The sequence below is a fragment of the Seriola dumerili genome, unplaced genomic scaffold (assembly GCF_002260705.1).
Source record: "Seriola dumerili isolate Sdu_G_001 unplaced genomic scaffold, Sdu_1.0 BDQW01000113.1, whole genome shotgun sequence".
Taxonomy (NCBI): Eukaryota; Metazoa; Chordata; class Actinopteri; order Carangiformes; family Carangidae; genus Seriola; species Seriola dumerili.
The window spans coordinates 1,712,135-1,739,588 of NW_019174368.1; the positions used below are offsets into that span (position 1 = coordinate 1,712,135).

The 27,454-nt window shown below is 43.2% G+C and overlaps 1 protein-coding gene across 1 annotated transcript; it reads right to left on the minus strand.

Moving 5' to 3' along the window:
• Window positions 1–7,888: 7,888 nt before the first annotated feature.
• On the minus strand, window positions 7,889–26,890 carry LOC111223698 (phospholipid phosphatase-related protein type 5-like). The gene is made up of 6 exons (XM_022747935.1): window positions 26,561–26,890; window positions 11,763–11,883; window positions 10,888–11,138; window positions 9,436–9,612; window positions 9,224–9,351; window positions 7,889–8,096 (listed from the first exon to the last, which is right to left on the minus strand). The coding sequence occupies exons 1-6, from the start codon at window positions 26,762–26,764 to the stop codon at window positions 7,988–7,990; spliced, it is 990 nt and encodes a 329-aa protein (XP_022603656.1). The 5' UTR covers window positions 26,765–26,890; the 3' UTR covers window positions 7,889–7,987.
• Between the last annotated feature and the right edge of the window lie 564 nt (window positions 26,891–27,454).

A 27,454-nucleotide genomic window follows, 5' to 3' on the forward strand; every position in this document is an offset into this window, starting at 1 on the left:
GCATACATTATGTTCTTGTCGGCGCCGCGCACTTTGCTCGATGCCATGGTAATACTTTCAATTTATTTCACACACTCTGCACATGACACAAAATCAATAACTTACGCCTATGTGTAATTTCATTGTGTCAGCCCTGTAGTTCTGCCTGAACAATTATAATTTAACTAAATTAATATTGAGCTGACATCTGGTATCTGTGCATGTATGCATGCGTGAAACGTGCGCATGCGTCTGTGCATTGTTTTTCATTTGAAGAGGCCGAGCAGCGAGGAGTGGGAACATAAGTTGCTCTACACCTGCTGTGTAATATTCTATACCAACTCAATATCAGCAACACACACACACACACACACACTCCCCTCACCTCCCCTCCCCTTCCACGTCTCTGTCTGTCCCATCATGACTCATCCGGCTTGTCTCTCCTCCTCTCCTCCACTTAACCATGATGATGACATGTGCAACTTCCTCAATGGAGCACCTCAGCTGACTGCGCCTCTCCTCCGAACTGTCAGAGGAAACTGATGCCCCGAACTCACAGCGGCTGCTTTTAGAAACAAGTCCCGTATCCCAGCAGACAGAAGACAACACAGAGTGGGATGGAATTTGAGATTCGGGTGGGAATGCCCCTCTGTCTGGTTGTTATAGATTTTCTTGCGGTGCCTTTTCTCTGTCTGCTTTCCCTCTTCACCTGCCACCTGCTCGCTCGCTCGCTCGCTCACTCGCTCGCACCGCTGCAGAAACTTACTGTGTACAGGACTGAGAATATAAATCAGGGCTAACAATTACATTTCAGATTAAAAATGAACTGGATTTAAACAAATGATGTGATCTATTTATCAGTCTGGGTTGGGTTTATCCCTCAGTTTCTCTTTTAAACATCGGTTCATTCATTTCAGACATAAATAGACAAAAGCAGGCAGCTGAATTAAACAGCTATCACTGGCAGATCAGTTACAGCTAGCTGGCTAATTAAGCTAATATTAGCCACATGATGTTGAAAATGCTGTCTGGCTGACTTTTTACTTTTTAATTTTTAGCTTACCCGTTTTGAAAGAAGAATCTTATAAAAAGGGTTTTAAATATGCGCTTGATGGCTCCATATTTGATTTTGTGCTACAAGACTGAAGTTAAAGTTATATACTGTATGTGCCTGGCTAAAAGTCTAACGCCCTCACCAGATGATGATCCATGCCGGAGACAGAAATACTGTTCTTGTACTGCAGTGCAGATTTTATAAGGAAAAAAAGAAAAGAAAAGAAAAGTAAATTCAAACTGTCATTTTGTTTTAACCTAACACCGGCTGCTTGTTTGTACTTTCAAACAGTGCTCTTATGTTTTCACCTTTCAAGGGAATAAGCTTTTAAAATGAGCACTTACCCCACGAGTCCGACTGATGTGTTAGGCAGATGTAACACCATCCGAGCCGGTGGTGTTGTTGGTGGAGAGAAAACTTCTCAAAATCAGACGATAAGTTGGACAGAGCTGCTAACGTTAGCCTACAGTCAGTTGAGAACTATGCCGAGTAGTTAGCATGGGCATGCTAACGGCTCACGTTGTATAGAGAAGATAAACACACAGTTTAATGAATTCCTTACACTTTTGGTTTATGGAGACACTAAAAAAGAAAGAAAGAAAAGACAGTCCCCTCCAAAAGTTCATCGCTTAGACTTGTGAGAAAAACCAGTGCTGCTGCGTCTAGTTAAGGTTGTTAAAGCTACGACTGGTTAATCATTGTTCGAATTATTAACGCACTCAGGTTTAGCAGACGGTAGATTAAACTTGTTAAATTATAAAAAAATTCAATAAACCTGAAAACTTATGATGATTTTCTTCTTGGTATCATTTCGAGGGTTAAAGCTTTAGGAATGCCGAGGTAATGGGTCCAGATTCCCCCGCTGCAACTACAAACCAACGTATTAACTGTAACTTTCTCTTTATTTCACAGTAAATCTATTTAATTATTTTCTTTCTTCTATTTTCCTCCAGCTTTAAATCTATGTTTAGTTAATTTTCCCTGTGCCAAACAATCCAATTTAAAGATACTGGCTCTATGTATGTACTTATCATCTTCATTGAATGGTGTTTTGTCTTGGTTATTCTCTTCTAACATGCCTCATTCACTACTTATGGGAATGCACTCAGAAGAAAAAAGGCTGTAATATCAGATTTTTTCTTTTTCCACAAAGGCAAAACATAGTAATATCAGATTTTTCATATTCTCTAGTCTCTTTCCTCAGCTTCCCTCCCCTTACCTGCAGCTTCATCCACAGTCTGTAAACCACTCAGCACTGTGTTAAAGCGTTTGGTCACGCCGATCACGTTTACCTTCAAAACCAAAAGAGCGTGCTGGTTGAAAGTAAAATTACCTAAAATTACCAGAAAAGACTTGTGATTGGAATGCAGAGAGGAACACTGTGGAATTAAAATTCCCAGCAAACTAACAGAGGGGAGTTGTGCTGCCCACACTAATGAGGCCTGTATGGGCAAAAAAAAAAAAAAGAAGAAGAAGAAGAAGAAGAAGAAAAAGGAGACAGAAAGACACTGCAGGTGGGATTTCACCAGGGAAACAGCGTCATCCTTTCAACCTCTCTGACTGGGAGGTTTTGGTGGTCGTTTAAATTCAGTCAAGCAGAGGGTTTTTTAGGAATTGCAGGTGCATCTCTCTAAAGTCTGGAGAATTGAGCTGGCTGCAATTAGTGTCAGCTGTACTGTAAGGTTTCTTTGATCAGCATTTCACTGTAATTCATGGATAACGTTCCCTGTGTTTTATGGCGGCGAATTTCCTGAAAATGAGTCAAAAAGGCACTTGCTGCGGAAATCAAGCGCGCAGAGCGAAGGGTGTACAGACGCCGACGTATAAGTAATTCTTTCCATTATCTGTGACATTAAGAAAATGGATCTCATTATGTCTCATTAGCATACACAGGTGCAGATCTCCTCATTAGCTGCTGTTTAATTGTTCATTTCATTTCATGGCACAGCTTGAGACATCTCTTTGTGTAAGATGTCTGAAAAGATGAGTGCTGTGGTAGAATTTGCTTTCAGTAGCCCCCTCACAACATATACTGTACATGTCTATGACGTACATTGCCATCTTGTGGATTTAACCTGCAAATGCATAATCTCTTGAGAGTTACAGAGGAGAGTCTTAAAGAAATTCCTGCTTATAATATATTAGATTTAACCAGACAGAAACTGAGCGTGAACGTTAGTTTGATCTTTAAATTTGATGTGATTTGGATACATCCTGTTACTCCCTGCACAAATCACCTGTATTACTCATATTTCACATTTTTTTTATAATCCACATGGGAGAGTTATGGAATTGCAAAATCATATAGAATAGATGAATTTGCAGAGATATGACATTTCCCGCTTTTAATCTCACATGATGCATCATTATCCAGATTGCAGCAGATTCGTCTAAAGCGTGTGCGGGTGAGAACACGCTAAACCACATGATGGCAGTGCTGAGCCTGTCACAGCACACAGTAGGTTTTCCTTAAACATGAAGAGTTTACCAGTCATGATGGGAGCTATTCAGCCGGAGAGAACGGCTGGAGGAACCTGTCTGAGAAAATAACCCTGATGATTTTCTTCTTTTTTTTAAATCAAGTGTAGGATCTTTTTAGGAGTTTGATCGATGCAAAGGGACTAAAAACGAGGATCTCTCGCCTTGTGCTGCATCTATTTTTAACCAATCACTCAACTTAACATCCACTAAACGTAATATTATATCACTGGAGTAGTTGTTTAACTTAAATGACGGAACAGACAATGGTGAAAAAGGTAAAAAATTTCTTTACTCTTCAAGATTTCAGAGGGAAACTTTATACTTTTTACTCCACTAAATTTAGTTTGACAAACACTCATCAAGCAGGTGATTAGAAACACCTGTACAGCTGCTTGTTCGTGCAGTTGTCCAATCAGCCGATCATTGTTGGTGCCAGGTGTGCTGGTTTGAGGATTTCTGAAACTGCTGATCCCCTGGGAGTTTTTACTAAATTAAAAAAAGAAAGAAAAAAAGGTACTATTTAAAATGTCAAGAATGCTCAATAAAACTCAGTACTATTACCAAATGGATGAACTCTCCTGCACTCAGTGATTGTCAAGTCTCCTCGCCTCATAAATAGAAAGAAGACAGACTCAAATAAACCCCATATACACACACACACACACACACACACACATACTGTACACCGGTGTGCACCTACATGAGATGAACACAGATACACCGGAGCACACGCACACCAAATCAGTGTGTGAGTAGTGTAACAAAACAAACAGCGCAAACTGACACAGACAGATTTTCTTATTGCAATATCCATTTATTGTTCTCATCACACTAATCTTTACAAAACAGAGGGTTTGCTGCAACAGGATCAAAGGAAACGTGTTCTCTCTCTCTCTCAGAGTTGCAGATCTGAAGGAGATCGGTGCTTTTTATTGACATGTCAGTCAACTGCAGCGTGTTTGTTCTTTGATTTTAAAACATGAGTTACTAGACTTTACAGGAAAGTAAAGCTATGGTGTTGACAGTAGAACCAGAGGAGAGCGTACTCTGATCTGAGGAAAGTCTGGCTCTTTCTGGAGGCTGTTTTGCTGTTGGTGTTTGTTTGTATCCCATTCATGAATTTCTTGTACTACAGCAGCGCTCACACAGTGAACACTGATTCAGTTGCTGACTGAGCGCATTGGTGAAGAGTTACTGAGATTTTGCACAAATGAGAAACTTGCACTTGCACTTAGGATTTCAGGCTGTCACTGTATTGAAGGAGCTTTTATCACATTTTTTCCATTAAGATTTATTTCAAGGCATTTCTGCTTCGCTGGGACATTAAAGACTACAAAGCAATGAGGGAACAAAGAGATCTCATGCAGCAAAGGTCATGTGTCAGAGTCAAATTCACAACTTTGTAGGTACGTGGTACAGTATGTCTGCCCTGGCTCTCTGGGCCACCAGATTATCACCTCAAACAGTGAAATCAAACTTCTCACAAGTACAAGAAGCTCAGTAAATCTCTACGTCTTCTTTCTCACATAAGATAACAGAGCTTAGCATCCACTGGATAATACGTCAGGGTAATACAGCACATAGTTGATGGCTATCCTGCACACACAGTATAGCCACATGGCTGTCGCTTAGAAGAAGAAGTTATATTAAAAAAGTTACCAGCTTCCTGGTTCATAGATTTCTACAGAGCCACCATAGTCCCAAAAGGTGATACTTTTTTATCTTGTGTTTTCCAAGAGTGGACGTGAACCTAAGTTTGTTTTTCTTGTTGTCAAAACTACAGACACACTCACGGTCTTACGTTAGCTCACACAGCCAAATGTTGAAGTCAGTGAAGCTAACATTGGACAAGCTAACAAATATACAACATGGATGTTACAGCAGCATGAAACAATTTAGTTTTGGTCACCATAAAAACACGACAATGACATGTCATTACTTTACTCCAACACAAACACAACAAAGATGATTTCTTTGTAAGATAGTCGACTGTTAGCTAACACATTAGCCATGACAGCTATGGCTAATGTGTTAGCTAACAGTCACGCATACAGTAGACTATATTGCAAAGAAATCATCTTTCTAGAGATATTTCCAACCAAAGCACACAGGTGTCAGATCTAAGGTGCAACAGGTGTAACACAGGAGTGACTACATTCCTCTGCATGATTAACACAAATGAAACCTCGTGTTGCTCTGTGGCTGCCGGGTGTGAGGAAAGACAACTTTTAGCTAACGTGTTAAAATAAACCCGCTGATAAAGTGTTAATATGTAAATAATGCTGCTTTAACATCCATGCTGTGATTAGTTAGCATGCCTCGTGCTAGCTTTGTTGACTTCTACACTTGACTCTGACCCGACATATGACCACAAACTTCTGTAGATTTGACGACAAAAAAAAGAAAAAAGGGAAAATAGTATCCACGTCCACCATTTATGCTAATATGAAAATTCAAGACAGAAAGCGCTTCTCAAGCTCATGAAGTTTTGAACACACGGTATCTGAACTGGGTGTAAACAGCTCTCCCAGTTTAAACTTGGTCCAGCGAGCAAGTACAGGAGTCCGATACAAAGAGTGAGTCATGTGGACGTTTTCCAGCTGATCCAGTGTCGGTTCAGAGCGGTTCAGCACTTTCATACACACTGTTCTCTGTCATTATAATAAATGCAAGATTTTCCCCGGTAGTCTCTACACTTGAGTGTTGGTGATGCTTGTGTAAAAATCACACTCTCAATACAAAAAAGAGCTATGTACAGTATCATACAAACAAGTTTCATTGTTAGAAAGTGGAGGGGGAGGGATGTACAGTAACAACTAGGTCAGGGGGACGCAAGTGTGATTGTGCATGTGTGTGCTTTGGAATATGTTTAACTATGTGTGCTCTTTAAAACAGGTCTTTACTCTTGTTGTGTGTGTACGTGCGCGCATGTGTGTGTGTGTGTGTGTGCGTGTGTGTGTGGTCCAGCAGAGGGAAACATTTCACAGCACAGTGATAGTCAAGATACCAACGCCACAGAGAGAGAAAGAGAGTGAAACAGAATTTGTAAAAAGATGTTTGGAGACGAAGAAGGAGGAAGGGTGAGTAATAAAAAAAGATAAAAAATAAACATGGACTGGAGGGAGTGTGCAAATCAAAATCAGCAAAACTGTCACGCCACGTGTAGCGCTTATGGCGACCACATCGTATGTACATGTCGATAGATAAATCTATGAATAAAATCTCAGAAATTAATCACAATAATTACATAATTATAGTAAATCTTTTCCAGATTCGGTGAGAAAAGAAATTCCAGTTCAGGGTGAGTGACGCCGTTCCAGAGCGAAATAAAACAACCCCAAAAAAAAAAATAAGTCTGTCGGCGTCACAGAAAGTGTTTTGTATGAAATCTCCTCGTCTCAAAGGAATACAAGAAACAAATATTTGCTCCTGGATGTGATGCACTTTATTTGGCTCACTGTTGTGCCACCTGCAGTTGGGACCTTGGCTTTGTCTTATCAAATGTGTTTGTATTTCTCATCAGGTTTTGGCGACGCTGCAACCATCTGAGAGAAAAAAAAAAAACATGAAGACGATAGCCAAGTGAAGATGTCTGCACTTTCATCCTGTTTGCTTTTGTCTGGTGCTTCTGCTGAGAGATATGAAATGAATCCTTTGATCTGAGTAAACCTCATGCGGAGCTGACTGGGGCACTGCTACTCAGACTACAGTGTGTGTGTGTGTGTGTGTGTGTGTGTGTGTGTGAGTGAGTGAATGGGACGAGATAAGGAGGGAGGGTGAGAGATGGAGACATTGGGGAGAAGTAGAGTGAGTGTGTGTGTGTGTGTGTATGGCTTGCTAAAAGGATGTTTTTATGGGTAAATCTCAGCAGCACACATATCCTTCAGCGGGTTTCTTTGGTCCAACATGGCGACCTCCCGGCAGCACACATCAGAAGCCGTGTCCAGGGGGTCGGACAGGAGGTTCGCCGTCACGTTTTAACTTTCAACATGTGCCTCCTTCAAAATGGATGAAAACTCATTCATACAGTTGTGGGGGTGGGGGGGGTGGGGGGAAACCCCAAAAAAACTGGTGGACATTCTCAGTGGTCACAGTTTGACGTGTTTCTCCTCATAGAGCACACCACTGAAGATGAAAGTGAGCTTCACATGATCGTTTATACAAAAAAAAAGTCTTCAATTGAAATATTCAAAATGGAAAAAAAGAAAAATGTACCTGACTCTGTACTGAATGTTCAGCGTTTTACTTCACTGGGAGTCCAGCAAAGAGAAAGTCTTTGAAGAGTTTGCCTATCGGTTCCCCAGGGTTTGAGACGGCAACAGGAAAGTAGGTATGTGTGTGTGTGTGTGTGTGTGTGTGTTTTATTTTGTGTGTTAGGAGAGGTCTAGACCTGCGTGGAATAGGAGCGGTGCAGCGTTGCGTACCGCCCAGCCGGATGGGCGGCACAGTGCGGCGAGTGCTGCTCCGACTGGTCTAGACTTCGCTGGAAATGGAGCGAGACGGTATGAGGACATCGGGGGTGGCGGGGAACCGATAGGGCTGATGGTCATGTGATCTCGGTGAACGGAGATCCCCGCGGAGTCTGCAGGGGAAAGAGAGGAGTGAGAAAGAGAGAGGACGGGGCAGAGAGAAGGCGAAGGAAAAGAGAAAAAGTGAAGAAAAGAATAATCAAGAGCAATGCACGGGGATGAGGGGGGGGGGGCGAGGAAGAGGAGGAGAAGGAAGAGGAGGAAGAGGAGGAGGAAACAGATGTAACAGAGCAAAAACAGAAATAAGGCAACGGATGACGGAGGTAGTGAGGAGTGACGATGACGGGCAGAGAGGGGGTTTTTAAAGTTGTTCAGAATGGTTGGACGTAGGTGTTGTAAAGTGGGGAGGGGGAGGTGAGTGCGGGATGCTGGAGGAGAGTGAGGGACAAGGGAGCAGATTGAGAGGAGAGAGGCAAGGTGGGAGACAGAGGAAAAGAGGCAGTCAGGTGAGGGTTAGTGACAGTGACAGACCACAGAGGACGCAAGACATCTTCCTAAAGACTCGGACGTGGACTCGTGCTACACTGCCGCTCCTCCCCGGAGAAAAGCTCTTTTAAACGCAGCTCTGTTGAAGAGAAGATATAACCTGAGGTGACGTCCGCGATGGCTGTGACATTTTTTTACTATAATTTTCTTTTTGTTTTTTTGTGTTTTTTTTAAAGCTGCGGCTGAATTCATAGTTTTCCCTCCAGCCATCTGCTTTGCTTTATATCCAAACGGTAAATTACACCTCAAGTGTGTCAGCCAAACTGCTGACTCACCTCAAAGCGATTAAGTGACTCTCTAAATCCCCGATAACAAGGAAATGTGTAACGGCCGTGGTGTTTAGGAGACGGGGCAGCGCCTCTTTCTAAAGCAAACACTCGCACTAGAGTTTGTTCAATCCTCTGGCTGGAATTTAACCACGGCTCATTTCACACCAGTACAACAACTCTCAGCTGTGTGATCAGCCTGGAACAAGGAGATTTAAAGGATTCACTTGGGTGTCTTTGTTGGGACCGGGGGTGCAGGTGGGGGTTGGAGCATGCATGTTTGGGGTTTTGTTCTTTTTTGGAGGGGTAAAAGAGGAGGACGACAACGGACTCAGGTAAGAGACAAGGGGTGTGTATCTCTGCCCCTCTTTAGTGAGCGCAGCCGTGCCTCATACCCACCCCCGCCCCTTACCTGAGGACCACTTAACTTTTCGAGTGGACTCTCCACACAGGGAAGCGTCACCATGGGCATGCCCAGCATGGACTCTGGGCGTTGGGATCGCGGTGGAGGAAGACTGGGCTGCAACTGCTGGAAGTTGTTAATCACACAAGTCACCTGGAGACAGAGAGCGGGAGGAGGAGTTAGTTAATAGTGTCTGCACAGACGCTAACGTTCAGGGTTATTTTTTCTCAGACTCACCAAAAACACAGCGATGGCTCCTCCCGTGAAAAATCCAGCGAGGACGTCGGCCCAGTGGTTGCGGTACTCAGCCACCCGGACCACGCCCACCAGCATGGCCAGACAGAGCAGGGTGAGGCTGATGGTGGGCTTGGTCAGCCGCGTGCCTTTGGTCTTGAACACCAGTGTCACGTACATCTGCAGAGAGGCACAGAGGAGGGCGTGCACAGTAGGGTACAACATATACAGGAAGCCACGTGTATGCGTCATTACAACAGGACTTGGTTTTTCAGATACAAGTTAACAAAGTGCAGGGAAACAGAATTTCTTCCTTTTACTGGCTGGTTAAAGACGAACAAGACTGAAAATGATCTCAACAAAGGACAGTAGGTTTACAACTGCTATGGATGAGTTCTTTTAAGATGTGCTCAGACTGAACACAAACTTTAGAGGCAGTGAAACTTCAAATAAAAATAGCACAAGAAGCAGGTGGACACAAACGGGGTAAACCCACCGAGGTGAGGAAGCATCTATACAAGTCGAAAACATTTAGTTAGTAAGAAGTTAATTATCCTGAGGCTTTATGGCTTGAATCAAAAAAGTTCTAAGAAAACAAATTAAATGAGAAGGGCTTTGGGGTTCTTGGACGTATCTGAGATCAGCACAAGTACAACATGTCGAACAGTCGGTGAACAGGCTGCTAGCCAGTGACGACTAACGTCTTCGTACATCGTCTGTTTGGGGCAAATAAACACGGGCTGCAAAAACACTTCAGCAGATCAAATTTACTTGAATAATACAAGCTGAAAATCTGCTTTGCATTCAGTCTGAACACACCTTCATTTTTAAATTCCTCATGCGTCGTTCATTCCAGTGCACTGAGAAAATTTCCCACCAGTGACCGTGCCCGCCTAGCTACTTAGTCTAAGGTACTTTGAATAAGCGTGGGGCTAAAATATTGGCTCTATGACACTGCTTCAGCCTCAACCTGTAGTTTATGATGGTGACATTTACACACACACAAAAGAAATTGGCAAAATCATCACTTTTGTTCACTTTAAAGGAAAAGGCATTTTGGAAAATACGCTACATGTGAAGCTACATCCAGCCGCTTAATACAAACACTGGAACTGAGGGGAAACAGCTTAATATCTCGTTCAGTTCATTCAGTTCTTGTGTGAATTAAATAAACATGATAACGAGGGGTTAATTAGTGAGCTTTAGCTGGTAGGTGGATTTTGTTAGCTGCTAGCTTCGTCTTCCTGTTTCCAGTTTTGGTGCTAAGCTAAGACAGATGCTGGTGGTAGCGTCATATTCACTGACATGTACTGCAAATTATCAAACTACTCTGAAGCTCAATATTTCAGTACAAATGAAAAGAAATGCTCATTAAAGGAGATGTAAGCAGGGTTTCAGTTGCGAACATGCATTTACAGAAGCACAAAGTATCCGGTCCAGCATGCTCCAGCCTACCACTGTGTACACTGCAGAGTAGACGCTGAGCGCCGCGTCCTTGGACGGGAAGGATTTGCGTGCAGACATGACGATCAGCGGGTTGCCCGTGCAGGCGCGGCGCTCTGTGATGTACTGCATGGTGGACTGGCAGCCTAACGCAGTGTAGTTCGGTCGGCAGGCAGACAGGAAGTGAGGCGTCTGGTTTCCTGTCACTACCTGGCCGGCGTTGGCGAAGATGGTGGTGGTGAACAGGCCGAAGGCATAAACACCTGGGTTGGACGCAGGTATGAGGGAGAGTTGGTTAGCGGGGTGGGAAAATTGTGGGAAAGGTGACAGAGACGTGGAGGAAAATAAATAAATAATAATAAAAAGTAGAGTTAGGAGGGAGAGAAAAGTTCAAACATACAGTATGTCAGAAGATGAAGAAAAGCACATTTCATGTTTGACAGAGAGCGATATCAAAACACGTAACAGCACTGAGATATTAAACAGGTGATAATGAGTTTTTCCTCTTAAAATAGCCTCAACACATTATTATCACCTGAGGTTTGAAATCGCAACAGAAGCCTTCACCCCAGCTGATTCAGCTTAACATGCAAATGTGCAGACTGCTTAATATTCATAAGTGTCTTGCTGCCATCCCCCTGTATATCTTATCCCAAAGGGTTATATCGCAGTTTATTATCCAATTAACAGCTACGTCTGCAAACTCGGAAGTGAAGCAGGTCACGTTCTTACAAGTTAACCTTTTCTTATAGTTTTGTTTTTATCTTTTTCATCTTGTCTTTCACTCGTCCCGACAACACCACACACACACAGGGAGACACAGAAAATGCCCTTTCGCCGGCCTGTGAAGAGCGGAGAGGCTGTGTAATACAAACCAGCGTGCTCACCTAGGAAGCGTATTATGCGTCTCAGCAGGGGGTTGAAGTAGCAGCAGTCTGCAGTGACAATAGTCTTCTCCTGGGTTCCTTCTGCCTTGGTGAAGAAGGCACACAGCTCTCCAACAAGAATCTGTGCACACACAGCAAACACATTGATTACACACAACACCGTTTAATGGTACACCTGGTAGACTGAATTTATTGTATCATGTTAGCAGCCATATTGGGGTTTTGCAACCCACCGCTGCAACAACACTCAACCACACCTGAACACACAGAGAGGTCAAAGGTCACGCTCAGCTTCAGCAACAACTAGATATCCACTGGTTTAATTAATGACGGGTGTAACTGCAGTGATGATGGTACACATTTTTTTCAACCTGGGTCTTTATTTTCTGCATTTTTCGGTCCACCGCTGAATTTCATGACTGAAAAATCTCAACAACTACTGGATGGATTGACATGAAATTTTCACAGACATTCGTCCCCAGAGGATGATCCCTGCTGACTTTGGTGAACCCCTGACCTCTCGCCTTGCACAACCATGAGGTTGTTTTGAGTTAAATATCTCAATCTCTATTGGATAGATCACCATTAAATTTTGTACATGCATTCATGTTACAAATACATTACAGATCTTTTAAGTTTATGGCTAAAACGAATAATAATTGGACAGGTAGGAAGAAATAGCACTGAAATGAGGCTGATTATTAAATATAAAGATACAGATTATCAGGTGTTGTCCACACATGGCTCACATTAGACTAATGTTTATCTTCAACAACTCTTAACAGTGCACAGCTTTACAGAGAGGAATCATTTGACCACAGTGAAGGTGCAGCTCAACTATGAAGGTGACCGTGACTGACCCAGTCCTGCTCAGGGCTCTTAGCTTGACGAATGATGTCAGAGCTCACGGTGCAAACGGATCTAATTAGACACTTTGATCATCTGTTTTAGTCAGCGTGGACTGGCTGTGGTCGGGTAGAGATGTATACTCGGCGCTGTCTGCAAGTTTCTGTGATCAAAAATAGCAGCCATTGTTCCCGGGTGCTCACAGTTTTATTGTTGTCTTTGTGAGGAGCATCAGGCTCGTGGCAGGGGTTCCAGTCAGGTGACTGGTGCTCAGCTCGCTCCCTGCGAGTCTGAACGGCGGCGCCTCTCCAGGCTGATGATCCCTTAATGGACTGCGACTGTGAGACTCATCTGTATGAGAGCCCACAGCACTCCGAGCTGGCACCGACTAAAACTTAGCTCCCTCATTGAATAACCATCTATGACAGAGATATGCTTAAAGTTAACTCATCCTGACAATTTCCATGCTCTGCTGAGACGCAAGTGGAACCCACTTTAACGCTGACCGTGTTCCACAAACCCATCAACCTCATTGTTCCTCCTTCCATATTTAACATAATCCCCCCCCCCTCCCATTTATCCCGCACAGCGACAGTGTCTGAATCACTGCTGTCTGAGGAGGGCAAGCAAAAGGAAATGAAAGAACTACAGAATGAAAGGAAGGCAGTGCAGGAGAGAGACAAAGGGAGATGAAAATGATCGTGATCGTGTTTCAGTTGAGTCTTGTTCTTCTAAGCACTTCCGAGCGGGTCCAGCCAAGTCAAATGAGTTAATAACATGCACGGGCCCGGTCAGTGCAGCAGTGCTGTGAAGTCCGTGCCCAGCCGAGTGCTTTCTTCCATTAGTGAAACAGGACCCCGGTGGGTGTTCCATGGCAACCCTCTAAACACTAATACGAGCATGAAATCAAAGCCGAGGGGTTTTAATCAGTGGCTTCAAATCAGAGACGTTCGGGGCACACTGTCACACCGTGGACAACCATTTACGGGGCAATTAAAAGACACACAGAGGCTGTTTCTATGGGGACTGCTGGTGTGCGGAGGGTCTGAGCATGTGTATGCCACAAAATGTGAGATAATGGTAGTGTGCTGTCATTCATGGACAAGTGCTCTTCAACACTTTTGCCTCGGGCGAAGCTGTAAAGCCGTGGGTGGTAGGCCTTTTTGGAAGCATACACTACTGCCCCACAAGCCCTTTTTGTAGACTACAGCTATTCAGAGTGAATGCTTCATATGTGCATGTGATAGGACTCTTTAGACAGTCAGTAATAAAATCCTCCACTTTTACAATTTTGGATTGATTTACACTCTAAAGTCTCTCAAAACAGTTTCCTCCTGTTGTCCAACCACCGTAATCAACATGATTGAGAAGCTCTGAGAAGCTGGGAGAGGTATCCTCATTATGGTTTGTTGCACAGTTGTTATTTTGTTTAAAGTTTTCTCTCTGCTGCCGAACGTGGTTTCCTGCCGGGAGCAGGTGATGGGTGATTGGCGCTTGACAAGAGCTTCAGCCATCGTTGTCATGACGGACACAAGAGGTAACACTGGCGTCGCCTTTCCACCTCTGGAGACAGCTCTTGGTGAGTAAAGGAATGAAGTTTGATGCTGAACTTCTTTCTTCTACGCAGGGAAGTAAACAGCCATTAATGCTAATGTTGGCTATGTGCTACGGCTATGTAGCGATAGCAAAAACGTACAAATAGCTCCTTTAAAGAGAAGATCACACGACTCATCTGAGACACATTAAAATGAAACATAACAAACAAACAAAAAAAGAAAAAAATCAGAACTTTTCTGATTCCTTTACACCGATTTCATGATTCGTTAATTAGTTAATTTGACTGATGATGAGGTTTTACAGTGTGAACAGTCTGAAAGTTGGTTTTCCGCCATTTCACAAGTAAACAGAACTTTCTCCCTTTGTATTGAATTGAAGCTAAAGATTATAAATTAATACAGCTTACTCACTTCTGTTGAAGCAAGAGCATGGCTTAATCTGTTGGCTCAGCCTCAGTCTTGTCTTTAAATACTGATCATTTGTTTAGTCGTATCCACTTGTAATCCTTATGTATGCGCCAAAAAAATATAAGTTCCCATTTTCACAGGGTTACTCTGATTGATGCAGGGACGAAATATCTGCAGACACCACTCTGCTAAAAACTACACAAACTTACAGCTCCATTGTCCCCCCCACTTCTGCCCTTGGTGATAAGAGCAGGAGGGTTTATGAAGGATTAAGTGAAAAGGTGAGAGCAGGAGTACACAGCAGGAAAAGTAAAGAGTGAGGAACCAAGAGGGGAACAGTATGGGGAAGGTAGAAAGGTGATAGGGTTAGGGTAATACTGCAGGAATTAATTATTCATGCGCGGATGGCGTGTGTGTGTGAATAATGTAGCGCATTATTTGAACCAGCATTTCTAAATGATCTCCCTCCACTGCAGTGGGATGTGCTCGGGCTCCTTGCCTCTGGCCCGACTGCCCCCTCAAGGATTCACGGTTAAATACGACGAGGTTGTCACTGCAGTTTAGGGGCGAGCGGATTATAATTCCTCGAAATTAAACTGCTCATCCTACATTGTCTACACACACACACACACTGACAATGCAGATGCGCCCACAAACATGTCATTCCAGGACATACAATGATTTCTGCTGTAATGCTGTGTCACTGCAGGATGAGTGTCAAGATTAGGGACGAAAAAAAAATAAAAAAAATGAGTGTAGATGAGGACAATGCATTACATGCATACTTACATGCATGATTTCAGTGCAGAACAAGGGACGAGTGAAGGAATGAAACATTTATACAGACATGAGATATGATTAACTCTTCCTCTCTTTGTCTGCACGAGGATTCTGCTCTGTGCGTGTGAGTAATGAGATCTCCATTTGTGTCAGCGAGTGTTAGTCAAATGCGAGTGTGCGTTCAGACTGGCCCTTTTTTTTTATTAATACGTGTCCATTAGAAGACAATAAGCAGGGATGTTTTACTCAGAGCAATGAGATGAATGGAGAGGAGCGTGGAGATGACAGAGCAGCAGTGGGAGAGGGGGAATGAAGAGAGCAGGAGCGATTAGAGGAACACTATTAAAAAAGGAAGAAGAGGAGGAAATAAAAGATTTTTGATAAATAAATACATTTATAATTCATTATTATATTTTAATCTTATAAATAATTGATTACACGGTGGACGTGCACATTCAGACGCTGGAAAAAAGAAAAAACGACTGTGTGAAACCAGCTCCACTAGCGTTTCCTATATTTGGAAGACTGTCTGGAGCAGAGAGTTATTCAAAAGACAGGAGAGGATGCAGAAGACAAACAAGCTGTCGTGTGATCCTCGTGTGGTAATGATGTCAATAACGCTGTGAGGGACAAATCAAGCATCTTGGAATCAGCCTGAGCGATGGCACTGCAGCAGAGCAGCGAGATGCAGATTGCCTCCATTAGTATTCCCTTCTGCAAATAGCAACTGACACTGTTCAGCCCGTGTTAGTGATGAAAAAAACAAAACAAACAGAAGGCAACAGATGGAAACAGAGGGGAATACAATGTTTGCTCGACTCTGAGCCATTACATAAAATGGACTAATGCTGCAAGAGGCACTTAGACTGGGTTCTTACATAAATCCTAATCCTAAAAATTAACCCACATCTTTCAAAAGCTCACAATGTCCTACATTTTTTTAATGGTCTTGGTATGTATGGCTAACACTTCATAGTGTATTGGCGACTGTGGAGATGCAAAGTCTTACAGCCCCTGAGAACACGCTTTAAAATATTAAGTATTTCTCAGAAACATTAAATATTGATGACTAAATAAACTGAAGTCTTGGGGAGAAACTATATATATTCATGAAGAGTTTAACACTCAAAAACTCAGCTAATCTGCTTCATCAAGCCTGGCAAAATAAACAAACAACAACAAGACTGTTGCACAGAAATACGCAGCGCCACCTTCTTCCAGCTGAGGCACCCGCCGACTTTAAACCAGTGAGAAAAGCCTTCAGAGTGGAGCTCATGCTTACTGTGTTAGCCTAGCTGCACCTATGCCGTTACCTTTACAGTTGTCAGTATGATCACGTCTCACAAAGAGGAGGACCAGATGGAGGTGAGGTGATTTTAATATCCCATTAAAGAAAAAAGCAGTTCTTAGTTTCTACCATCAGAGCTGCTGTGTGAAATTACTCCCGTCTCTCAGCAGTCTTACGTAATGACTGCTAAACTTTAAAAGGCAAGAAAGATGATCACTCATAAATGAATTATTTAGCAGAAAGCCTTTGTGGTGAGATTCTCTCACATCTACTCTAATGAAAGTATACGCCACAGCTCTAGCATTGTACGGACCAACTGCAGACTCATTTCTGTGAAACACAGCTCTGCAGCCATAAGACCTAATGTTTCCGACAAGACTGGGGAAGTTATTCATGTGTAAAGTACAAAGAGATGCCTCGCTGTCACTGGCATCCCATTATCTGTCATCATCTACAGCAACCTCAATCCCTGCAATGCTGTGTATATGTGAGATTTGGGCTGATGGATGATACGAAAGACACTGCACCTGTCCGAGTGCATCACCGTCACCTTCGCTGACATGCGGTTTCACCAGGATTTTGAGTGTGCGGAACGGCTGCTCACAGGAGACTGATAGTCCAGGAGAGCGACTGAGGGAACAGACTGAACACAGGCAGCAGAACGCACTTCAATCCGCGGACATGATGAAAGGATGTCGACTGAGGAAAGAACACGACCTCAGTCGAGGATGGACGGGCACACAAGACTTCAATGCAAACACGAATGCATTCGCAAGGACATAGGGCACTTCGCACGGTCCTTACTCCGTCTACACAAACGCAGGAATGTGCAAACACACGCCCACTCGTGCATACACATGATGAAATACACACGGAGATGCCCTTCTTACATTGAGCAAATCATAGCCACTGTTATCCTGCTTCTTGTTTGAAGTATTATATTGTTACTGTATACACTAAAGAGCATTGATTTATTCCATCTTACAGAAGCAAAACCTCTTCATCATTGTGTTGCAGCATCACTAATCCCTCTCTTTCTTTCTTTATCTCGCTTATTCTCCTTCACCTTTCATTGTCTTTTTCCCACTGGAAGGAAAAGTAGGTTATTTATTCTTTGTCTTTCCCCTTCCATTTTTATCCAGTTCAATTTCATGCCCCCGTTTTTCCAAATCTGCTCTGTTACATTCCTCAAAAACCAGCATCAGTGGGACTGCTAGCTGTTTCATGTCTCACTGTGTTTCCTTTTCCACCTCCCTCTTGGTCCTGTTACATTGTTTTTGCGCGCCATGATCGATTTTGTCCCATCCCACTTACCACAGGGTCATGTGAAGGATGCACCTGGAGCTGAAAACATGGAACATCCTGAAAAAACCTTTCCACAATCTTTCATTTCTTTCCCCAGAAGAATAACAGCATGAATCTGGGGGTTTTAGCTTGTGCCTGGTAGGTCTGTGTTCACCTGCACGCACACAGACACCTTCTCTAAAAGTGAATTAAAGTTATTATAATCCTTAAATTGAAATCAAACCCAATCTTTGACTATTAATAATCAGATTTTTTTCTGCAACAGATATTTCAACGTTGAACATCCTGTAATTGCCTCTCTCTATGGCAGCTCTCATTGTAGCGTCCATGACTGCAGCGCGGGGTTCACCTCGCCTTCATATGCATGAGCGGCTTCACAGGAAATGATGCAGCATGTAATCCAGTGATATTATCATTTTATCACATTGATATCAGCCTCACGCTTGTGCTCGGCCTAGAAGCAACCTGCCGTTTTTACTCTTCCATTTTTTGTACAGATTAAACACACAAGGCAAAGTGTTAATCGGTGACCCTCATGTGGAAGCGTAGGTGAATTTAGTTCGACACAGGCTAACACTTAACCCGTTTCCTGTTGCTAGCTGCTGGTTTCAGCTGCAGATTTAACAGTGGTATCAATCTTCTTTATCTGGCTCCCAGCAAAAAGAAAACTAAGTGTTTATTATTGCTGTAATCAGACATGGAAGCCTCCATCCCCAAATCTGAGTGCAAAGCAGCATCTAACAGAAGCTCTGAGCACAGGAGTTTGGCCTGTTTTAACAACTTGATGTAATGTTGGTCTGGGGCCTCTCTGAGTGGATTGTGCGTGTTGTCCCTGGCTCTGCATTCAGGTTAGGTTAATGGTGACTGTAAATTGCCCAGTACAGCCGGTAGAGGGAGGGATGGACATTTGTTTACATTTTGGCAAACAGAAGATGTTTGGTCACAATGGACACTGGAGATAATGACAGTCGAGTACATGTATCATGTCTGTGTGTTCAGACCTGACTGAGTTATGACTCTGAAAAGGAGAGTGAATTTCTATGGGAATTGCAGCAATTTGGTGATAAGGGCCTTAAAGTACCTTTACTGCCTCCATGCTCGTCACAGCAGCTACGATCGTGTCGGTGGGCAGGACGAATCCGCGCACCAGCAAACAGCTTCCTGTTCACCTTTCAATGCACCTGCATGCACCCGTCGCTCTCACCGCTATGGGAACGCATCACAGTTTGAAAACCTCTATTCTGCTTCAAAACGACCCCATAATCTACTGAACATGAAAGAGTACCATCCGGGAATTTATGATAAACATGTTACGATAATTAACCTGCAAGTCTGTGTTTAAAATTAAAGATAATTTTTAAGGAGAGGTCCTTGTTTTCCTGGGAAACTGGAGATAGTGATAGTTTTAAAATCAAGGGAAAACCTTGAATCCTGGACAAGACAGAGACAAGTGAAGACTGTGCTACGTTTACACACATCGTCCGCTTCTTCATTCATCTGTTTAATCACCTTGATTCATTAAAGAGCTCGTGCCCCCCCCCTCCCTCTCTGTTGCCTCTCAGTCTTTGCTTGATCAGTTTCTGCGGAGGACTCGGGGGAATGTGGCTGAGATGTCCACAGTTACACACAGAGAAGGACAGATTTGGTCCAGTGGCCACATGCGAAGATGTAAGAACGGAGGGCGGCGAGCGGGGACACACCCCTGTTGTGAACGCAGATTGGGCGTTGGCATTCATCAGAGATCGCCGAGTGGCTGAGCGAAGCATGGCAGTCCACCAGCTACGCAAGCAGGACCCCTCAGGTGTCTCTACTCTCTGCCTGACTGCAAAATGGATCAAAGCTAAGAAGCAGAAATGACAACCGCTGTTCAGTCTAATCTCATTTCACAGGAATGGGCGACTCCTGCCAAAACCACTAGATAGGCAACAGGAGGGCATAAACACTCACTCTCTCTCCATCTCTTTCTCTCTCCATCTCTCTCTCTCTCTCTCTCGCTCTTTTCACTGCATAACCAATCAGGTTGATGCAACAACTGCCTCGGGCCCACCAGGAAAACGGCGCATGGAGCAGGCAGCTCGACTGCAGAGCAAACAACAGAGGCAGTGAAAGAGAGGAACCGGGTTAAGGTGACGGAGAAAGCAAAAGGTGACATGGAACGGGGACACTGTTTGATGACGCAAATATCTGAATGGTATGGTGATGCAATCCTGCGCCGGCTTTGGTCGGATTATCGTCATGAACAGTTAGATGGGAGCTGTGATTGTGTTGCGGTGCAGGCTGCGGTAAATTATACTTTTGTATGGATATCAGCAGCACAGATAGGTAGAGCAGATACAGCCTCTCTGATGTGTGGGGAAGAAAACAACTCGTACTTCTTCCTTCCATGAAGAGAATCCCTATCAGCCTCTCTTTGGGTTTTCTCTGTCTGAGCTCTGATTTAATCTCTTCTCTTGTTTTCATCAGATGTTTTGCCTCATTTTTCTCCATTTCCCTGCCATCGCCATCGCAGACTGAGGAACAGAAGTCGAGGGGCCGTCACCCAGACACATATGCTCCCATGGCAGCCAGTGTCACAGCAACCGATGCCCCCCTCTTCCACCACGGCGTTCACTCTGCCATCTGTCTCATTAACCTGGGTTAGCAGAACACTGGCCTAGATTGTGTGTGTGTGTCCATGTGTGTGTGTGTGTGTGTGTAGGAAAGAAAACAAAGAGGAGGTATGGATATGCAATAATGTGAAGAGAAGATGGACAGCACACGAGATTGAAAGGCAAAAACTTAAGAGAGAGGAGAGAGAGACAGAGAGAGAGAGAGAGAGAGAGAGATAGAGAGAGATACACACAAAGGCATTGATCCATGTCTGTGCAACTGGGCATGAATGTGAGAGTTTTCTTCTGGGGCCGGTGTGAGGTCATGGTTCTTCTGGGTGAGGGAGGCGTAGTTCAGTTTAATGTCAGTCTGACATCATGGCTGAGGATGTGAGGACAGGACACCTCTGTGACAGTCAGCTGAACATGTACAGGGCGTCTGAAATATGCCGCAGCTCTGAGGGGACAGATGGGACCCGTATAAAAACTACTTACTTAACTATGGATGGCACAGGATCATTGGTCATGGCTAATTCCTGGGTCGCAACCATTCACTCAAGACCTAGATGTTTTACTAATGTATGTATTCCCTTTTATAACTAACCATAAAACTATACACAATGTCATACAGTATAATTCAAGATGGTTTTAAAGGTCCCATATAGTGTAAAGGTAGATGTCCATGTGTTTGATTATAGATCAGGTCTAGGTTCTATATTAATACTGTGAAAACATCAAAGCCTCAGTCCACAGAGGAATGCACACAGCCTGTATTCAGAAACTGAGCCTTAAAACCAGCCGTCAGGATATCTGTAACTTTGTGATGTCACAATAAAGCAGTCATTGCTCTCAGCTATACCCCAAAGCCCCGCCCAGCCCTCAGAGCCTCCTCTCTTCTGATTGGCTCACTGACCTGTTGTTGCTAGAGCTCCAGAGAGAAGCCTGAGAGAGGAGATGTCACTTCAAATAAAACACAGGAAAAGTGTCAAATACAGGACCTTTAACACCAGAAAATCCAGTGAGGTTTGAGTTTAATGAGTTTGTAACTAATGGATTTATTAACAATTTATTAATGATAGTAAATCATTTACTAATGCTTTATAAATAAGTTATCTGCCACTGATAAGAATAACGTTTGGGTTGCCAGGTTGTGAAATTTTTTTTTTTAAATCTCTCATTATTAAAGTAAATTAAGTAATAAGTTGTTCTTATGACTGACAGATTTGTATCTATTAAGCATGAGAGCAAGTTATTTTTTAACTTTAATCAGACATTGGCTTCACCTGGACAGCCAGTAGGAGCATAAATAAACTAAGCACAGTCTTTTTCACAGTAGATATGACCTGCCCTTGGATGTTGCACAGACTATACCTGCAGTTCAACTTTGATGAGTCAGAACAAAGCTGAAGGCTGACATTTTTTTTTCTATTTATTAAGCTAAGTATTCATCTCTCACAGCATGCACCTTTTTATCTCAGTATGACTTCAGTCACATAAAAAGACTTTTTCTCCTCTTCATCTGTGGTAAAGAGCAGGAAGTGAGAATTTTCCTCCTGTGCGGTTAAAATCTCTTTGATTCTCAATCCAGCTACAGGTTGCCACGGTTCACAGATAACATGTTAACTAGGAGGTGAGACAAAACATAGGCGTGAGGAGAGGTCAGAAAGGGCGAGGCATAAAAAAAAAAAAAAAAATTTGAAAAGGTAGAGGAGGTGTCAATGAGAGTGGAGGCAATCTTGGCAGAGAGGAGTAGCGATGAATAGAACATGAAGGCAAAAAGGTAACTGTGGTTAAAATGCAGTGATGCGAGGAATGGGGAAGGTTGTGGAGAAAGGACAAGCGGCAGAAGTTAAGAGAGAGAGAGAGACAAAAAAACACAAAATTGGATCAAAGGAAGGATTTACAGGGGAGCATGAACACACACTCGCACACACACTGTCAGATCGAATCTGTGCAAGATAAGTTAATTCATCCTAGACTTAACTGGCTTACAGGCTCCATTAGGCAAAACTTTCAAGATGTCCTCATAATGAACCAAACTCCAGTGTGTGTTTTTTTTTTTGGAGAAGATTTCAGCGTTCCTGCAGATACAACAGTCGCCTTGAGGTAAAACCTGACAGTTTTCTACCAGCATTAATCTATTAATAACAAGGCAGATGGATTTTAAAGTTCACTTGTTTTCTCCTCTAAACAAAAATATGATCATGAAGTGTAATTTTATCAACACCGAGATGTGTAACTTAGCTACAATTGCTCCAGTGAATTTACAGTCTTGTGATGGCCAGAATGAAGATCCGGCACAAATTTGATTGTTTGCAAAAGCTTGACATTTTTGTTCATTTGTTCTGTTTCTGCAAGTGATAAAAATCGAAATGATGCCAGCAATCTTTAATGAACAAACATTTAAGTCAAACTTAATTTCTCTCTGCTTCTCACCCCCAGCCTGTAAAAGACCCTCCTACAATTACAATGAATTTCAGGAGGTTAATGTGCCACAATTATGACTATAAATGGAAATCTTGGCAAGCATAGTAACAGTAACTATAGGAGCCAAGAATTGATAGTGTTCACTGGGTGGGAAGCCAGTGAGGGATCATGTGAGTGATGTAATTATTCAGTGCTCTCCTAAAGTCTTCGTGGAATGACTGTAATCAGTTTAAGGATAGATGGAATTGTAAGCCATAGAGTTGTAAAACCCCCTGAAGCTAATTTGTGTTTTTAGGCTTTTTTTAAATAAAAGAGACTTTTCCTGACTTGACAAGAGCGAGGTTTGTCAACCAGCCGCCAGGACTTCGTGTAACTTTGTGATGTCACAAAAAAGCAGTCACCGCTCTCGGCCATGCCCCAAGCGCCGCCCACCATCCGACCTCGCAGGATTTGGTTTCTCTGAGTGTTTTTACTTGAACTCTGCTATATTTTTTATTTGATCACTCAGAAAACAGCCAGCCAATCAGAACAGAGGCTCAGAGCCTCGTCTCTTCTGATTGGCTCACCGACCTGTTGTCGCTAGAGCTCCAGAGAGAAGCCTGAGAGAGGAGATGTAAAACTACAGTGAGCTGGTTTTAGATATAAAATACAGGATTGTTAAGTATAGTATATTGTAAATAGTAAACTGTAGATACTAATAAAAGCACCTGTCCACATCCCTACTTAAACTGTTGGGTTATTATTTATTTGAAATATTTACTGCAAAACAGCGCGTATGTCGACCAACTTTAATAACTGAGAAGGTAAAAGTCAGTGAAGGAGAAGCTTTACAAAGGCTCATATACACAGATGCTATAATAAAAGTGACTAACACAGTGAGGTGGGAGGATGTCAGGTCCCTTGTCTTCTATTTCAGTCTCCAAGCAGAGAATTGGTTTCTTGCGCTGGAGCTTGTAAAAGTGATTGATGATTCTAATTAGATGTTCGGACCCCTACTGGGAGCAGACAGAGAGCTAGAGTGCCCTCTGTTGGGCTTGGAGGACTCTGGCACTGACCCAAATACACTGGTGGCTGATTACCTACAATGACTCAGCCAGGCAGGGTCTCCTTATTTATACGGTCAGTTCATATAATCAAGTCCTGGCTGTACGACAGCAATAATACGATGGCCTTTTCTTGGATTCAGTGCTATCAAAAGGTGTTTAGAATTAAAAGACAGTCAAATTGTTCAAAACACAATGGTACAATCATGGTTGCTTGGCAACATAAATGCTACAACAGATCCAAAAAATGCTGATCTAAAACCACAGAAAAGGTCACATTTCTTTTTGTATTAACGATGACCTGGCTTTTGTGCTGTGCAGCCACTTCATCACCAAACACTAGGCTCTGATTTGCTGCTCACTGGACAGAAAGAGATAGAGCTCCTCCGAAAAACCAGCGGCAAATGGCAAAGCACATTCGCACCAGACTGGTTCTGTCACAGGGAGTTACTGCTGTGATTTACCTTACTGCTTGTTACACACACCGAGGCCTCTGTCAGCACAGGTTAGAGCAGACTAGCTGGTGTAAGTAATGTGCTCTGACCCAGATCAAAGTATCCCAAAGTAATTTATCCTCAGCCAGGGAAGCTTTAAAGGTCTGCTTGCTTTGGTCTTGTGCGCAGAGCTAGGTGCTAAAGAGTGCAACTGCTGCATACATCAGCAATGTTAGAAATTATAACGTGATGGTGCAAGTTTTTTTAATTTAACTGTAAGAATCGACATACTTAAAGTACTGGTGGGGGGAGATAGGGAAAATCATTGCATTTCATCAAAAAGCAAGACCCTCTCATCTCAAGATATTTATGGCAGACATGACACAAAAAAATCCACCGTTCCATATTTTTATATTTATAAACTACGGTGATGAGACGGGCCGGGGCTAGCTGGTTAGCGTGCTAACTTCGGTGGATGAAAAGATGCGACAGAATTAACATTAGCGTCACTTTCCACATCTGGAGACATCTCTTGTTGCGTAAGGGAATGAAGTTTGATGCTGAACTCGCAACGCTTCTTCTAGACTGGTAAGTAAACAGCCGTTAATGCTAACGTTAGCTATGTAGCAATAGCAAAACTTAGAAATAAATCATTTGGTTTTTAAAATAAGCACTTTGTTAAGGTTAGAGAAAGCCCAAACATGGTTGGGGTTAAAATAAGAAAAAGAAAAAGAAAAAAAACAAACTCCTCAACTAATAGAAAATATGACCCCTCCCCCTTTTCTGACTAACCTCCCCTCTCGAATAATTTCCATACGGTCCCTAAAACAATGCACTTGCACTTACTTACTCACCCAAATGGAGAAACCTTATCACTTAAACAAAACACTTTCAGTGATTTGCACCTATTAAATTACTTCCCATGCACATTGTTTTGGTCCATTTCAGATGTAAACATATTCAAGCCCTAATATAACCTAATTAAACAGATTTCCAGGGTGCACTGTGGCTGTGAGGCAAACTGTTCCCTGTTTATCCACATTATAACAACCTGCATCCTTCCTCCTCCATCAACTGCTGCATGCAAACCAGATTTGTGTCTGTTTGTGCTGCTGTAAGATAAGTCTTGTCTTTGCTGTGGTTTGGTTTTTTGTTTTTTTTCCTCTGTGCATGTAATCTGGTCCGGTTATTTGTCAGCTTTGTATTGTGGCTGTAGGCTGGTTCTGTCTGTGGTGTTCTGTGTTTTTTGGTTGTTTTTTTGTGGTCTTTTGGGGATGTGAGCTGTTCAGGTTTGTGTCTGTGCTCAGAGTCAGCAGTGCCAGGTGTTCAGCATTTCACGCTCACTGCCTTCCGTCTCACTTGGGGCTCAACAGCTAACCTCACACACACACACACACACACACACATATGCACACACATGAACACACACAAAAAAACAATAAATCCCCCCCCCCCCAAAAAAAACTGCCTGCGTTTGTGCTCATTGTCTCTTTTTCTCACCTATCATCTCAAGTTTTTCTTTTCTGACAGCATCTGCTGCCTGCCATTATCGCTCTGTCTGCACTCCTGCAAACTCCTGCTCTGTTTCTTTCTGTTGCTTTCTCTCTTGTTTGTCTCTTTGACTCTTTCTCTTCGCTTCTCTCTTTTTCTTTCTCTAATGACCTGTCTGCCCATTCCCATTACATCTCTGTGTGGTTCGAGTTGATTTTAGCCAGCTCCTTTTCTCCACACACACACACACACACACACACACACACACACACACACATACACACACATACACACACACACATAGACACCTGCCTGTCAAGTAAGGAGGGGGTTACGTCCACACAGCTTGCCAATCTGCTCACTATATCCTTGGTGCAGTCACACACACCAGAGATGATTCATCATAAGACTGCACAAACTAATAAATCAGAAGAAGAGGGAGCAACAACCTCAGATAAACACGCCACCTCAACTTTGACAACTTCTTACTTTCAACTAAACCTCTTTCAATTTTCCTCACTCTTATTTTTTAGACACACAAACACACACACACTTATTTCATGCACCTCAAAAGTACCTCCCTCCATTTCTTGACCTTTACTTCTGCACTTATAAATACACACAACTCTTACCGTGAGCGTGGGGATGGCTGTGACGAGCGAGTAGATGAGCACCGGGGGGATCTTGCTGGTGTCATCAGGACCCGGGTAGGGCTTAGAGAAGGTCTTGTCGTAGCAGAAGAAGCCCTGGATGTGCACGGGAAAGGTGTCCGTGTACTCGAAGTAGTAAGCCAGCAGCACCGTCCCAGCCATGATCACCAGCTGGAAATAGAACATTATCCCTCCGTTAGGAAGCCAGAGGACGAGAGGTGAAGCTGAAGAGGGAGAGGCGGAGGTGGTAGAGGAGGAGGAGGAGAGGAAGAGGGGAGAATCAAGTCCCTGTTCCCCTCAGCCACGGGGAGATACATAGGAATTACGGACCAAGAGAGAGACAGAGTGAGAGGTTCAGTGTTTGGAACAAGACAGAGAGAGAGAGAGAGAGAGAGAGAGAGAGAGAGAGATGACAAGACAAGAAAGAGAAAAGGTAATCTGCAAAAAGAGGATTTTCTCTTCAAGAGTAAAACAGAATAAAAGAGGGTGCCGCGGCACCACAAGCAGCAAAAACAAAGAATTGCTTAGGGAGCGAGTGAGAGCATTAGAGCGAGACAGAGCGAGAGCAAGAGAGAGAGAGAGAGAGAAAGAGAGAGAGAGAGAGAGAGAGAGAGAGAGAGGAAAGGAAAGAGGGAGGTGGGAGGGAGAGTAAGGGGGAGCAGCCTTTATGCTGCTAGCACTCATGAAATCTACTACAGTTGAGCTGTGGGTGTATTTGTGGATACTGTGTGTGTGTGTGTGTGTGTGTGTGTAGACTACATGACTGTGTGTGGTAAGAGCAGGTGCACAGGAGAGTAAAGAGTGTTTCTGCAGACACGTGGTCTTCACCATCAGCTGACATCTCAGATAAAAAGTTACATGACTAAAACACTCGTG

Coding starts and splice junctions, on each gene's coding strand:
- LOC111223698 (XM_022747935.1), bottom strand. CDS start 26,764: ATGTTCTATTTCCAGCTGGTGATCATGGCTGGGACGGTGCTGCTGGCT. Junction 11,884..26,560: donor CAGCCATCCCCACGCTCACG/GTAAGAGTTGTG, acceptor GTGTGTGCACAG/ATTCTTGTTGGAGAGCTGTG. Junction 8,097..9,223: donor GTGGAGAGTCCACTCGAAAA/GTTAAGTGGTCC, acceptor TTTCCCCTGCAG/ACTCCGCGGGGATCTCCGTT.